The 16,791-nt window shown below is 43.8% G+C and overlaps 1 protein-coding gene across 1 annotated transcript; it reads left to right on the top strand.

Moving 5' to 3' along the window:
• The first annotated feature begins 262 nt into the window (after window positions 1–262).
• GJB2 (gap junction protein beta 2) lies at window positions 263–5,553 on the top strand. Its single transcript, XM_065849094.2, has 2 exons — window positions 263–449; window positions 2,897–5,553. Exon 2 carries the CDS (start codon window positions 2,919–2,921, stop codon window positions 3,594–3,596), a length of 678 nt encoding a protein of 225 aa, XP_065705166.1. The 5' UTR covers window positions 263–449; window positions 2,897–2,918; the 3' UTR covers window positions 3,597–5,553.
• Window positions 5,554–16,791: the final 11,238 nt, after the last annotated feature.

The raw sequence follows: 16,791 nt of genomic DNA, 5'->3' as shown, positions 1-16,791 counted from the left end.
CTCTGGGCAAGGACGTCCCGGACGAACCGGAGGGCGCTGCTTCCCGGGTCAGCGGGGGCTTTGGAGCCCCGCTGCCTCCGCAGCAGCTCACGCCCCGCCGGCACAGCGGAGCGGAGCCCAGCGCCGGCAGCCCCGGCTCAGCCCCTCGGTGGGGACGGGCTCCACAGCCCCGCCCCGCCCCGCCCCGCCCCGGGTCCCCGCTGGCGCCTCCGCGGGCAGCCGGAGGAGCCCGGCGCGATCAGAGGAGGGCGGGGCGCGGGTTAAAAGCGGCGGCAGGTGAATGGGGAGGGACCTTGAGCTCTGGGGCGGCGAGGCTGGGACCGGCTGCTCTGCAAGGCGCCGCTGGACCCGGGAGCGGAGCAGCGCAGCGAGGAGCAGAGCAGCGCGGAGCAGAGCAGCGCGGCGCGCCGTGCAGGTCGCGTTCCGGGTACCCCGCCGAGCTGTGCCAGGTGAGCGACCTGAGCGGCTCCCGTGTGCTGGGGCGGTGGGACCGGGGTTAGGCTGTGCGCCTCCCGAGCGGGTCGGGATCGGGGAAGCGTGGTGGAAGGAAGCCCAGGCTGGGAGCGTCGCCGGCGGGCTTGGGATCGGGGCAGCCGCAGGTAGCGGAGCGGGGCGCTGCGGGGCCGGGGTCGTCACGCCGTGGCCCTGTTCTTCAGTTGCCTGTCGGCGATGCAGCCGTGCTTGGGCTGGGACTGGCCGTCCTCAGCCCCGGGACTGGCCGAGGCTGCGGGGCTGAGGGTCGGGACGGGCGGCAGTCGGAGCGCCTCTGCAGCGCAGCCCGCTCCGGGGGGAGCCGTCGGGCCTCAAAGCCAAAACGGTGTCTGCTGACAGGAGCCGATTGCGATCGGCCGTGGCGTTTCCCGCGGCAAAAGGCTCGCTGCGGGCTGCGTGTCCGCCCTACGGTCCTGCCGCTCCCGCTCAACGGGAGCGAAGCTGGTTGCGGAGGGAGGGATAGACTGGGAGCTGCCTCAAAGTGTCCGGCTTGAAACCGCAAAGCGGGATTTCAAGCGCTTTCCAATGCCTTGGTTCGCAGGGTGCGTGTCCCAGTAGGTTCACTCTGTGCCCACAGCCAATTTCAGTGTTTCTATGGTGGCAGATGAGCAGGGAGAAACGTGCTTTTTTTGTGTGTTTGTTGTGGTTTGTTTTGTCTTGTTTTGCTTTTTTTTTCTCCCCCAAAAAACTTGCAGCACTGGTTCGAAACTGCTTTGTGAGCCTACACTTGGAGCCCAGGCTGTTCCTCCCACCAGGAGAGACACTAGAAGTGCCTTTCTTCAGTCTTTATTAGCCCCTTGTGAAGGTTTCACTGACTTTATTTTAATGGGTGTGCAACAGATATGAAGAAATTCTTAACAGAAAGGGTCAGGTATCTCATCATAGCCTAGAGTTAAGGTCACAGTAAAAATTTGCACAGAATGCTGCCAGTTTCAGTAGAGACAAATCATGAGAAGTCTAAGGAATTCCAGCCACCTTCTCAAAGCTGGGGTGTTTTTTTGTGTTGTTTTTTTTGGCTTACCCGATTTCCCCTTTCTTCATCACAGTAAATCTGACCTCTCCCTGTTGCCTCAAGGCTTGTCTGTACAAGCTAGGCCCTTGTACCAAGGGTCTCTGTTGGGGCACGTTAGTGCTTTAGTTGTGTTGTAACTACACCAGGGTAGAGAAGTTACTATGTTTTTTTTTTTTTTAATCTGTTGTGTGAGAATTCTCAAATTTTGAGAACTTTGACAAGTGTGGTGTTGCAAGGTTCTGTGTTCTCCCACAGCACGCAGCCTGCACCAAGAGGAGATGGAGCTCTTATCCCCAGGCCAGTGGCTCTCCCATGCAGCAAAGTTGAGCCTCAGCCTTGAGAGATGATGGACCAGCTATGCAAGTTCCCACCTCTGGTTTCATAGTGTTTTCTCCGATTCAGTGTTAGTTTCTAAATGGCTGCGATCAGTGAAAGCTGAGCCCTGAGACTGAATTCTGACTTCAGCAAAACTTATGTTTAACTTTCAAAGAGGCAAAGAATGTGGATTTTCATTTTCAAGAGTAGGAGGAAAAAAGGAAAGCTGAAAGGGAGCTTCCCTGATGTTGCACCTCCTATTTATTCTGCTGGGTGTGATAGCATCTAGACAATCAACACACTTTGGCTGAGGGCTTTTTCCTCCCAGCTCTATGGCTCTGCTTGTCTCCTTTCTGGAAGAGACAGCAATGAATGTGGAAGGGCAGGCTCTGCAGTATCTTCTCCTTGGTTTGTGCTGTGTATGCATACAGCCCTGACAGAGCTGGCTCAAGGCTTCTCAGCAGTGTGGGCAAAATCAAATGCTGTACTTCTGAGATGAAGGACTTGCCAAGAAAGGGACATGTCTGAGCTACAGCAGAAAGCCTTGAAGGCTTACTGGAGGCATCTCTAGGAGGAGTGAGGCAAAGAAAGCACCAGCCCAGCCTTCTAGGGCTTGTGGCATTGGCAAACAAATCCTATGAAAACTAGGGAAGTCTCTACCATGTGTAGATGTGGCCTCAACTTGAGCAGTGATAATAATTTCTGTTGCTTTGAGAGATACACTTAGGGACAAAACACTGATGAGAGTCAACCGCAGAAAGGGAAATATCTCAGGAAAGGGAAGGAGGGCATACAGGATGCACAGAGGAAATGTATTTGAAGATGTAACTTATTTCCTACCCAAAGCCTTGTTGAGAAATGTATCAAGGTATGCTTGTCCCATCATAAAAACATGTAAGGAGAGAGTTTAATAAGCTGTTTGAATCAGTAAACGTATGGGTGACATTAATGAAAGTGACTTGCATTTGCCAAGGGCTCTTGAGTGAGTACTAGGAAGTTCTCTCATTCGCAGAAGGTCTAGAGCTGATTCTTCACCCTTTGAGAACTGACCATTTGGTGTGTTATGTCATCCTGCAGGTAAAAAGGCACAGAAAAGAAGATGGACTGGGGATCTCTGCAGAATGTTTTAGGAGGCGTAAACAAACACTCCACCAGCATTGGGAAGATATGGCTCACAGTCCTGTTCATCTTCCGTATCATGATCTTGGTTGTGGCTGCAGAGAGAGTCTGGGGGGATGAACAACAAGATTTTGTCTGCAACACACTTCAGCCTGGGTGCAGAAATGTTTGCTATGATCACTTTTTCCCCATCTCCCACATCAGACTCTGGGCCCTGCAGCTCATCTTTGTTTCCACACCTGCGCTGCTGGTGGCCATGCACGTAGCTTACACCAGGCATGAGAAGAAAAGACGGTTCAGAAATGGTGAGAAAATTGATATTGAAGAGTTGAAAAATGAAAAGATTCACATTCGAGGTGCCCTATGGTGGACATACACCAGCAGCATCTTCTTCCGGGTTGTCTTTGAAGCTGTCTTCATGTATGTATTCTATTACATGTATGATGGGTACCAGATGCCTCGCCTGGTGAAGTGTGATGCGTGGCCTTGCCCCAACACAGTGGATTGTTTTGTGTCTCGGCCCACTGAGAAAACCACATTTACTATTTTCATGCTTGCTGTGTCTGGGATCTGCATTACCTTGAATCTGGCTGAGTTGTGTTACCTAGTGATGAAAATTTGCATGAAAGAATCCAAGAAAACACCAGTTTTAAAGTAATTAACTGGTTTCAGGATTTTCTAACTCCCCATTTCCCTCAAACTATCTTATGTGTCTGAAAAGAATCCGCGATATTTTCACACTCAAGGAAAAGGATAAAAACGAAAGTTCATTTATGTTTTAGAGATGATAGCCTCCCTGGGAAGCTGTCACTGAGGCAGGTTTTAAAGATCATCAGCTAATTCAGTATTCCTGCATCTGCAAATAGAGAGAGCAGCCTTCTGGCAGCAGCTTTTCCAACACAGATTCACTTTTCAAAAAGTGGGAGTGGAAAGACCCAGAGAAGGCTCTATTGCCCAAAGGAGAGCCAGGAATCACAAATGCACTGTGTTGTCCTCAGAGGCAAGTCAGTAACAAAGGGTTGCAGTCAAAAGTGGGGTGAAGGGTTTTTGCGGGGGAAGTTAAGGCTTGTGAAAGGGAAGACAGGGAGGTGATTGTGTTTATAGCAGGTGTCTTATTCTCTCAAATATTCTGGAGATGCAAGGAAATGCAGTATGGGTACTCCATGGCAATGCATGCTATCAGCTCTGCTGGGCACCAGTAATGGCTTTTATTTTTTTGTCTCCTCACCTGCACCAAGGAGCATCTTCTACAGGGTTGGGGGTGGTAAGTCTCAACTGCTTGTGGATGTCATTAGGTCAGTGCTGCCTCCCTCCACTCACAGGAGCTGCAGCAGTGGGAGGAATGAAGTTTGTTTTTTCATTCTCTTGGTCAGGAGAAAAAAAGGATTGTCACCTTTGAGAAGGTGGGGACAGAGCAACTGTTTTCCTTTTCTTGCTCTCCTCCAACACTTTGTGAAGAATCTCAATAAAGTAGATTTTATTTGACAGAGAGACTTTTACCACATGATTTTGCCTCCTTCAGCTGTGTACCTTTAAAGAGTTTTTTCCAGTAAAAGCCAAGAAAAATTGCCTTGTTTCATTCTGCTTGTTATCCAAAAGAAGTGCTTTGACACTTAACAGCATGTAGATTGCACCTACCAGTGCTCCTTCATCAGTCCCTTTTTCCTATCCAACCTGCACAGCTTTTCTTCAGGAAACCTCCCTATCTGAGGTGCCTTTCAATTGAGTCCATCAAACCACTCCCAGTCTCTCTGACATTCTACACTGAGGCTGAATCACCTTTCTTCTTACAGTAGGTCTAGCTGGAATTACACATAGCTTGCAGAGCTAAAATAGCGAAGGGACCTAATCAGAAATGAGGAGGAACTTGGTATTTTTTGAAGTTTGCATTGCTGAGCTGTAAATTGTATATTACTAATATGAAGACCTATGTGAGTCAGTGTGGTCTTGTCTCTCCAAAGTAGCCTCAAAACATGTTTTATGCCTCACAGGCAGCTGCACCAGCACATACCCATACATACACAGTTTATCTCTTAAGTACCTGCCCACTGAACCCACTACTAGAAAACTGGCAATTTCCCTTCCTTAGCTTTAAGAACTGGCTTTTACCCAAAGTGGATGTGTGCTATCTCAGCTTCTCTATGTGCATCCATCTCTTACTGCACATTTAAGTTTATCAGTGCTGGAGTAAACAAAGTGACATTAAGATGTGTGACCCCGTCACTGTGCACTGGAAGCGGAGCAGGAACAGGCTTCCATTGCTTGTGAGCTAAACTCAGTATTACCACTTGACTGCAGATGGATAGTTGTCATCTAAGAGGGGAGCAAGAAAAACAAAACCACCATCCTCAGAAGCATGAACAAAAAGATGAAAAGTCGTTAATACTGAGCTGAATTGGAAACTTGGACTGTGAAAACATCCTTAATTCAGCTCTAAAGAACAAAGCTTGGCACATATCAGGTTTGTGCTTGGTAAAGTTCCTGCATTGTTCCGTGTACAAGTATGAATAGAACAAACTATCTACACTCCCAGTACTCTAGTATTACATTTCTTTTGTAACAACAGGATTTTTTTTTTCTGAAATTATAAATAAAGCACTCATGTGGTGTCTGTTTTCTGTATTACTTGTATGTGCCATGTATTACCTAATGTGTCTAATGAGAATCTGTCTACCATAGTGGAAAAACGTATGCACCAACACTACATTTAATGACTACTGTAAGGATTTTAGCCTTCTGCTGCAGGTTGTTTTTTCAATTGGTTATGTTCCTGTTACCCTGCAGTCTTCATGAACTAGAAGTGGAAGGTCACATATGTGACCCCTATTAGAAATCAAATGTGGTGCCTAGACCAGCCTTGTTCTAGCAGAACTGCAGCTGGAAAAAGTTGGTGATAAATAATTTAACCATCTCCATAGGAAAGAAAGCTTTTTTTTCCAGCCTGGTTTTGAGTTTAACTGGAACTTGGAATGAGATACACCAAAACTGGTGACACTAACACTAGGAGGTTATCTTCAACTATCAGTTTGGCAATCAGATCATTACACAGGGAAAAAAAAATATAGAAATAGGGAAAGTGTCTGGAAGGGGCCAAAAGGGAGTTTTGATCCAGAACTGCAGCATCAGGTGACAAAAGCTCTACGAGGACATATTTACTAAGATTTCTGTGTATATTAAATTTGACTAAATAGCTGCTTTGTAGGGAAAAAAAGTTCAGATACTTCATAGGAACATAGGAAGTGCACCTATTGACCTACAAATGGATTTCCTACAGATTAAAATCTAATGCTGTGCTGGAATTCTGTGTGTTCTTTCCTGAAACACACTAGAAGTGTCTACATTTTTGGCACTTAGAATCATTTTGGTTGGAAGAGCCCCTCAAGATCATAGAATCCAACTGTTAACCTGTTAACACTGGCACTAAACCATGTCTCTGAGAACATCATCTATGCATCTTTTAAACACCTCCAGGGATGGTGACTCAACCACTTCCCTGAGCAGCCTGTTCCAATGCCTAACAACCCTTTCTATGAAGAAATCTTCCCTAATATCCAATCTAAACCTCCTCTGGTGCAACTTGAGGCCATTTCCTTGTGTCCTATCACTTGCAATTTGGGAGAAGAGACCAACACCCTCCATGCTACAACCTGCTTTCAGGTAGTTGTAGACAGCAACAAGGTCTCCCCTCAGCCTCCTTTTCTCCAAGCTAAACAGCCCCAGTTCCCTCAGCTGCTCCTTGTAAGATTTGTGCTCTAGACTCCTCACCAGCTTTGTTGCCCTTCTCTGAACTCTCTCCACACCTCAATGTATTTCCTGTAGTGAGGGGCTCAAAACTGAGCACAGGATTTGAGGTGCAGCCTCACCAGCACTGAGTACGAGTGGACAATTACTGCCCTGGTCCTGCTGGCCACACTATTACTGATACAAGCCAGGATGCTGTTGGCCTTCTTGGCCACCTGGGCACACTGCTGGCTCATGTTCATCCAGCTGTCAATCAACATCCCCAGGTCCTTTTCCACCAGGCAGCTTTCAAGCCACTCTTCCCCAAGCCTGTAGTGCTGCCTGGGGGTGTTGTGACCCAAGTGCAGGACCCAGCTCTTGGCCTTGTTGAACCCCTTACAATTGGCCTCAGCCCAACGATCCAGCCAGTCCAGATCCCTCTGTCTGGCCTTCCTACCCTCCAGCAGATCAACACTCTCACCCAACTTGGTGTCATCTGCAAACTTACCAACGGTGCACTCAATCCTCTCCTCCAGATCATTGATAAAGAGATTAAACAGAACTGGCCCCAACACTGAGCCCAGGGGTACACCACTTGTGACTGGCCACCCACTGGATTTGACTCCATTCACCACAACTCTTTGGACCCAGCCATCCAGCCAGTTCTTTATCCAGCAAAGAATACACCCGTCCAAGCCATGAGCTGTCAGTTTCTTCAGGAGAATGCTGTGGGACAGTGTCAAAGGCTTTACTGAAGTCCAGGTAGACAACGTCCATAACTTTTCCCTCATCCACTAAGCAGGTCACCTTGTCATAGAAGGGGATCAGGTTAGTCAAGCAGGACCTGCTTTTCATAAGCCCACGATGACTGGGCCTGATCCCCTGGTTGTCCTGTATGTGCTGTGTGATGGCACTCAGGAGTATCTGCTCCATAACCTTGCCCATCACCAAGGTCACACTGACAGGCCTGTATGGCCTTGTTTCCTAGACTCTTGTCAGAAAGGTGATTGCCAAGAGTGTTGAAAACTGAAGCAGCAAATCTGAAGTGACTGTAAAAAGGCTGATTCCTCACTGTTCAGTGTCCAGTGTTACCAGGATATAAAGTGTGAAATAACATTGTATCAGAACTGGAAAGTGTAGGAGTGAGACTGGCTAGAATTATTCCTGGATTGAAATCACCAGTAGAAATCATAACTGACTTCATCAAGTTAAACTGTCTTTCAAAACCTTGAAATCAAAACTACAAACATGTTTGCCAGAAAGGGGGACGGAGGGAGAGGAAGCAAACTTCACTATTATAGACCCAGCTAGAGAAAAACCTCTAACTCCCATGTGAGAATGTCTGATTTAAAAGGAAATCTGAAGTATAAATCCACATTTATGATTTCTGGATATAGAAGGACCTTTATTAAAGGTTTTCTTAGATGATGATGATGATGATGGTGATGATGAAGGTTTTCTTAGATTATGACGATGATGATGATAATAATAATAATAAATCCTTCAGTTGTTTTACAGTTATCATGAGCCAATGTACTGTGTTAATTCCTATCTGACAGAATAAAAAAACCTAATTATATGGTCCATACAGAGAAGAACACTTCTCTACCACGGAGGTTCAAATCAAGCAACACGGTTAAAAGTTGCTTTATTTTATAAAAAGTGTACTGCAGCTAACAAGCAACAGCTAAGGGCACTTTACTACAAACTGAATTTGATGAAAACGAATCTCTTTTTTTCTCTAAGTGTAATTCCCTTCTCTGTAACTTCGGCTAATGTGTTTTAACAGGCAACCAAATCACACTCAAAGAATTGCACTATATTTTGTGGTCACCTTTTCTGATATTCAGGACAGCCACTACCCTGGGTGTTAATTACAGGTTTCTTTGGATTTTCACCACCTTATTATCTATACAGTAATTTGAACCTGTTTGTAGACAGTGGCAAGAGTAATGGTAACTATCTGAAGTTTAATGAACTAAGACTAATGGTTATGATCTTCTAGATAATTCGGGTACACATACTTTTTTTCACATCTGACCAATCCAGCTTTTCATTGTTATTTTCTTTCACAGAATGTATTTATCTTCTGTAAAGTGGGCCCAGCTCTGACCTGGGTATTTTTTCTCCAAGTCTTCCTAGCCTCCAAAAAAAATCTTTATAACCTTGGTTCGGAAATGTATTAAGCTTTAATCAGCAGGCCTAGCTGAAGAAACAAGTTACATCTCTGACTTAACACCTTTGACAATATAGCTTGCCCCTGCTATGGTTGGTCCCTCAGTACTACCATAGAATTCTACCTCAGAATTTGCCACATAATTGCTTCTTCATTTTTCTGTGCATTAAGTCACTGCCACTAACTCAATGACTATTTGTCGTGGTTTCTCTTATCTTTTCTTTCCCTGTACCGGCCACCAATAAATCTGTCAAGGTTGAATTGCAAGGTGACAATAAACTGTGGCAGATGCTCTCTGTTAATCCCCACTCCACCCTCTCTGAATAGGAAAAAAAAGTGATAAGAAGGATAAGGAAGAGAGACTTCAAGTTGGAAAGGTTTTTAAGGCTCTACTAATGCTACTAATAAATAGAGAAAATATACAAAATATACAAAACCAATCTTGATTATCCTGGGGTAGCAGCATTGCTTGATATGGAGTTGGCGTGACTCCACTGGCTGCAGGGCAGGCACCTGGAAGTTCTGTGCGGGACTTCACAGCAAACCAGAATTGGATTCAGGGATTCAGGGACTGGAACCAGGCCTCAGATTTGCAGGCAGAAAGGCAGGGTCCTCTTCAGATGCCAACCACAGTTGAAGACAATGAAACCCTTGTGATCTCCCTCATTTATGGGGTGTATGACGTGGATGGGATGGAATACTCAGTTGGTCAGTTTTAGTCACGTGTTCTGTCTGCCCCTCCTTGCAAATACGGCCCTCTCAATTATGGGATGTTATCAGAATTCTTAGTTGTTATAGCAATAAATCTAAACACGAGCTTCTTCAGCATTCCATTGGTCACTCTTATCAGTTTCAGAGCACAGTGTCCAAAAAACATGCAGTTACTTAGAAGAACCTAGCTGAAAGGAAAAATTCACTAAAACAGAACTGCTCTTGTTTTTAACAAAACCAGGACACTATTTTACATCTGCCTGCTCTATGCTCAATCTGTTGTATCTGAATAAACCATCTACTAAAAAATATCCTCTCCAAGAATGTCACTAGGTAGCCAGATGATTTCATAAGCCTTTCTGGTAAAGGAGTGAAATTATATCAATATGACATACTGTTTAGGGAATTATGTTTTGAGTGAACTGATAGAGAACTTACAAAGTTGAGCTGTGAATCGCTGCAGGTTGTGGATGAATGTTTTGAGCAGCAGTGCATATTCTACACGCTGCTAGGAACCAGCATTTCACTCATAGCCCAGCACAGTACCCAGGATAATAAATACTCTATGTGTGAATGCAGTCACACTGGTCTGAAGCAGGTGGTATTTTTCAGTAGACAAACAGGTTGACTTGCTCAGGCAAGGTGTATCTTTTCTGTTGTCTTGGCAATCATGGTGATACAGACTTGTCAGCTGGAAAAGACAATAGCAGTCTTAAAACTCTTTAAGTCGGGATAATTAAATTTAGTTTAAAAGTGTTTTGCAGATCATTTTCTACTGGGGTTCAATCTTTAAGACAACACATAGAAATCCCTCCCACATCCCTAAGTGATCCACACATTAGCAGGAATGCTGCACCTTCTTTTGATGGGGTGACTGGAAAACTTGTTATCTGTTTGTTATCCAACTATCAGCACTTCTTTTGTCACAATACTTCTTTCACTTGATTTGAAAGTATTATAGCAGTCCTAGTACACAGAGTTAACCCCGAATCTCATTGTTTCTGAGTTTCCTCAACTGAAAGATAAAGGTGACATCTGTCATGTCTGCAGGGAACAGAACAGTTTAATTAAGCATTGTTTGTTAAGATCATTGCAACAGGTACCAGAAAAAAATATTTTATAATTATTGTGTGGTAAAGATTTCAAAGCAATTATATGTTGCATCATTAGTGTAATGTCTGCTTACAGTTAGCCATGTCCCTGCCCCAGGTGTTGCATCCTTTCTGAGGACTGAGTGTTTAATATACAGTTTAAATAGCTGCCACAATCTCTCCAGCACAAATACGCAAAAACAATCTTTACACTTACCCACACACATGTGCGCATAGACACAGAGGAACAAACTGACTAAACCATTATCTCACTTTTATCTGATAGAACCCTGAGACATTGCAACATGGATTTGTCAGGAATAATTTCTGCCTATGCCATGATAAAAGCTTTTGTGTATAACAGTAAAATAGCTATTAACGATTCATTGTCAGAGTGTAAGGATCCACCAAATGGGATAAACTGTATGCATCTGGGAGGAGCTGTGGGTACATGGGAAGACAGGCTTAGATCTCTATCACCGGGAGAAATGGCAGTTTGAGAAGTGAGCAAGGACTAAATGCTGCTATTGTGAAACACTAAGCACTTGCAGAACTCTAGGATGGAGACCTGTTCTAAAACAAAGAATAGTTTTGTAGATAAGAGCTGGAGTTTGTAGCAGATCATCAGTGGAACATGAGTCAATAACATTGTTGACTTGGAAAAAATATCACACTGGTATGAATTAAAGGTTTGTCAAAAATAGGATGTTTGAAATAGTGTTTCCGCTCTCCTTAGCACCTGAAAGTCCTTATCTGGACCCCCACTTTGGGGCACCATCTGCCCCAAAAGCCCATTTATCAGTTGGAGAAATCCAGGAGTCAGGAATAAAATGCAACCAAATGTCTAAAACAGGACCTGTGTATAAAGACTGAAAGAAATTAGTTGGCCTGGAAAATTCTGAGGAAAGACAGAACAGCACCTTCAAATGTGTAAAAGATTGTGGCAAAGAAGATAAATGTGTTGCTTTTTACATCCACTTGCAATAGGACAAGAAATAATAGGCTTATGTTGCAAGGAGATGTAGGCTAGTTACCATAAAACCTCTCTGTGAAGAGGGTTGAACATTGAGTTGGATGACGGACTTTCCATCACTGAAGACTGTTAAACATCAACTCAGCCCAGCATCTGTTTAGGATGGTCTAGGCACAGGACTCTGCTCTAGGACAGAGGAAACTTCTGAAATCTCTGAGGAAGGGAACCCCAAATGAAAGAGTCAGTTGTACGGGTTCCTTTTCCTGAGCCAAAGCTCAGCTGCTGAATCAAAAACTTTTTCATATCAATTCAAGTCTACTTGTTAGTGCGGGGTCTATCCAGCATGATCTCTGTCAACACGGTTCCTTTGTGCTTTTAACAATTGTAATAATACACTGTTGTACTATAATAAATTCTACCTGACAAAGCATATGAGATGGCACTGTGAATAAATAAAATAGTAATTAATATAAATTAAGTTGGTGATGGTATTTACTTTTTTTGTTCTCCTCAGCACACTGGATAAAAAGCTCCTCTGGCTTGGTTTTGCGTCTCACAAAACCGGCATTCCTCCCAACAGGAGGAAAACTGAAACAAAGATCAATTTTCAGTTTTGCCGACCAGTTAACTATGTATCCAAACACTGGTGGAGTTCACTGAAGCCTGCTCTGCTTCCAGAAGAAGTTCCACAGCAACTGCATGACATTTTGTGTTACTGGTTTCTTTAATTTCAAAGGCAGACCATCATGTTGTGCAGCAGTTTGAATTTTGTGGAGAAATTTTCCTGTACATGAGCTTGTTTTTGCATTTCCAAGCAAGATATCCATTGCTGTTCCTTTCTGTGGAAGGTAGCCAGTATTTGAGGCCATTACAAATTCATCATGCATGTCAGCAAGGCATGTTCCTGGTAAAACATACCATATTTGCTCTTATCTTGAATACAATGTAAAAGAACATCTTTGTTTAGGAGCTTTGGTTGTGGTTTGGCACCGTGAATTGTTCACCTGTAGTACCAGTTTAAGGCATTAACACTGATGTCATTCCTTCATGCTCATTCTTATCCTGCCTGTGTCTCTCTCCAACCTCACTCAACACAGTGCCTCCACTCCAGGACCTTTACTGTACCAGCACAGTTGTTTGCACAGCTGTGTGCAGCACTGCATTGGCTGACTGGTTTTGCTGATGAAAAACACAATGTTTCGCTTTGCTGGATTGTTTTTTAGCTGGATCAATTCCTTGATCTGGCTTACAGGGTGGCCACATGAACTTTTCTGCTGACGTGACTGTGGAGCAGTAGGCCATGGTGTTGGGCAAGAAGAGCTGCAGGGAGCGAGTGGAACAGGTGGAGGGAATGGCAACATGTTAAGTTGTATTTGCTGCTACACACACTGTAATTTCAAACCACAGCCTCTGGCTGTATTTTCATACGTGGCTGCTACTAGAAAGACGAAGTCTTACCGCCTTTCCCTCTTTCACTGCTGTGCCCTTCCCTGCTCCCTGCTCCTCTCTACCGGCCCTGCTTCTCACCCACTGGCCATCTTCTCCCTCATTCTCTCTCTCTCAAGCTTTGTGTGAGTGGATTTAACTCACTAATTCAGGAGAGAACTATTTGAACTGTGCATTTTTATTTGTTCTCAGCTCAGTTAGCTTTCTGCCAGGTTTGTGGCAGGTACGATTGTATTTCAAATATTAGTATTTCTATTTCTTCTGATTTCTGCCAGTAAGCTGGAAAAAAAAGCATCACACCATGACAGAATGAAAAAAACCCCATCATTCTTCTTAGGATTCTGCATGTCTTGTGCCTCTCTGTTTTGTTTCTTCCTCCTAAAAGACACCTGGCTTGTACAGTTACCACTCTTCCTCTGATACTTCTCACATGGAGCTTTTGCTTCCATGAGGATGGCCTGAAAGCATCTCACTGCTACATATTCCAGAGCAGGCTTTTGTTTTACTAGGAGACTTCTCACAGTTTCCAAAGGACTTTTGGGAGGAAGCCTGTTCTGGTGGGTAAAACGCCGGCCTAGGATGCCAGTGCCATTCTCAGAACCATATAAGCTAGAATGAGTCAAGTTTCCCTGTGCCTCCATTCCTACAAACTAGCAGTCACAATAACTCTTCCTACAAACTAGAAGTAAGAATAATTCTTCCTGTCACCAGTTCTTATTTGTTAATATGCTGTGTTCTCTGACGTGCTTGTCAGTAGCGTCTAACAGAACAGAACACTAATCACTAGTTGTGACAATAATAATACTGTATAATATGAGATCCAAATACCACTTCAGTCTTTTTATTACCATTTTATTTAGTAGCTAATGAGTCCTAAAGTATTTTGATTAATCCATGTAGAAAACAACCAGAGGAGAAAATATTTTAATCTTTGCTTCAAACTCTGCCTCCTAGAGATAGCAGTATCTTTTCTCAGCATTTAAATATCTTTAGTGCCATCTTCTGTAGAGCAGCGGTATGTCAAGCTCAATTATTTTGATTGACAAATCACGCAGGGCCACGGCAAGCTGAAACCAAGGCATTTGTAGCTCTTTTTCTAGGCTGACCACATGGACAGAACTGTTATCAGCACTGTCGAGCCAAGTACCACTTTGACGTGGCTTGTTTACAGCTAACAACATGTACGGTAGTTTAGGGGTCCTTCCGCTAAGCTGTGTTTGGATGCGTGGTTGTGGTAAGAGTGATCCTCTTTTGTATTTCAAAATAGATGCTTAAGTTCAAAATAGCATGGGGTAAATCACTGTTTTGGATTAATATTGATTTGAAAATGGTCCGTTTTTCTTGCTGGGCAGCAGCTCAGGTTCAGAGTAAGATCAAGATATATCCTTAACTTATGAGACCTTATCATTTCATAAAGCTTGGTGTCTGGTTTTTATCTTTTTCTTTGTACCTTGCCATGCAAACCTGATTCTTCTGGTCTTAAAAATACCTGCCTATTTTGTCTAGACATTTCTTGAATTCAGTTTGTTTATGTGCCAGCCAAATCAAACACTGTTAAATATCTATGTGTAGAACCGGGTTTGTCATCAGTGTGGAGGCTTGGATGGAAGACAGAAAATGGTACTGAAGATGATAATTAAAGGAAGGCTTAAAATGATGTAAATATGCATTTTAACGTAAAAATTTATGTCGTCTTAAGCTTTATGTTGCTTGTCTAGTGTTAATGACAATGGAGGGAACCCTTAAAACATAATAAGGACGTGGGGATTTGGAGAACACTACAGTGGCATTTGGCCACTGGCAGTGCTGTGCACCTTTAAAGACAGAATCATAGAATCATTCGGGTTGGAAGAGACCCTCAAGCCCATCAAGTCCGACCATAACCTCACCTAACTCTAGCACTAAATTGTGCCCCTAAGAACCTCATCTATGCATCTTTTAAACACCTCCACCACTTCCCTGGGCAGCCTGTTCCACTGCTTCCCAAATGACAGTGACAGTGAGGAAGCTGGCAGGATGGCTCTTCCATGGGAAGCTTCCATGGGAATCCCTCTGTCAGGACGTCCATATGAAGAGACACTTTTTAACACTATAGTATAAATCTGAGCATATCTGCCTTCTGAATAAATTTCTCAGGGAGACAAGTCCTACTTTTTCTATTTTTCCCTAACTTGGCTTTAGATCCTCCTCTTCTAGTATGTGACTAACAAGTAGCTCTCCATACCTTCTCAACACGCTTTCATGCTTGTGCTTTCACCAGTATGTAATTTGTCCTTTATTTTTAAAGCTGCTCACTTCAATTTTCTCTCAGGGATTTTGTATCCTCGACTGTCTCACTTCCTACAAACATCCCAGAGGGTTTTGTCAACAGCCCAAACCTCTTCTTGTAAGAACCCAGAAGGGCTATTGAAAAGGAAATTGCTAGCTGATGATTGTGGTCCCATGGTAGGCAGGTACTGCTTCAGATTATCCTTGTTTGAAATTTACTGAATTCTATCTTAAAGATCTTCTGCGGCAATACCGAAAGGCTACTCTAGAACCTCACTGCTCTCCTGATTCAGAATATTTTTTTTTGCAAGCAGGTGTCAAGGTCTGTTTATACAGATGGTGTGAAATGTCACTTGAAACCTTCCAGAGGCTGAAAAAGCAATCATGGAAATACCTAGTGCTTCATGATATTAGACCTTTTGGACAGATGGTTGTAAATGAGAGATGTTTCTCTACCTCTCCCTAAAATCAAACCTTCTGCCCTTCAGCTGACCTGATGAGCTGGAGGAATTCACTGCATGAAGGAAGTTACAACGTCAGGAGTTACTGGGACTTCTGGGTTTCCTTCCCATGCCCTAACATTGTCCCTCATGTCCCACTGCTTCAGGATCCACACTGCAGTACTACTACACTGACAATTCTGGCACCACTGTGTTTTGGATATATCACCCATCTCTAAATAAAGTCATTTGTCCTTGTGCTTAGGTCTAGTGCTTAGGTCAACAGAGATCTTCCTCCCTAGTGTTTTCAGCTGAAAAACTTCTAGGGAGCAACCAAGTGCTGCAAGGATACAAGAACATGGGGATGGTCTATTTGGGTTTGCCACCAGTCCTCTGCTACACACAGCTCATCAAAGCGTCCCAACATTTTTCTTGGGTGGTGTTTTTAGTAAACAGAGCAACAGGGAGCCTTGAGAATGACCTGAGGTGGTTAAGTCTTCAGCTCTCTGACTGTAGAGTAGCTATCAACAGAAACTCATATTATTGCTGAAGAGTCACTGAGTTATCATGCTCGTTTAAGTGATTCTGTCTAATGCTTTCCTTTCTCTGGGCAACACTAAAAAACACACAAAAAAAACCCTTTAACCAAAATGTCGGTGATATTAATATTTTTGAGTACCAATGATGAAAATATCAAGAGCCACCTTTAAATCATCATTTTGAAAATAGTTGTAACTGATCTGTTTTTGGGTGGTCTGTGCACAACAGCTTGACAGCTGATCTTGACTGAGCAGAGTCTGTGGGGAAAAAAACTTTTCCAAAAGATTATCCGTAATGTCTTCTTTTCCTAACATAGGCTCAGTCTCAGGTATAAGCTCTCAAACTTTGAAGACACAGGCTTGTCATTTATAAAATTTGACAAGTGTCTTGTCAAGCTACAAGGAGTTGATGCAATGCTCTGAAAACCAAAGGCCCCATCTGCACTGAGGGGCAGTAGCCTGCGCCTGTGAAGCACCCCGGGTCGTGAG

Source organism: Patagioenas fasciata, chromosome 1 (genome assembly GCF_037038585.1).
Source record: "Patagioenas fasciata isolate bPatFas1 chromosome 1, bPatFas1.hap1, whole genome shotgun sequence".
In the NCBI taxonomy this organism is placed as follows: Eukaryota; Metazoa; Chordata; class Aves; order Columbiformes; family Columbidae; genus Patagioenas; species Patagioenas fasciata.
This window is presented reverse-complemented; position numbering and strand designations above follow the sequence as displayed.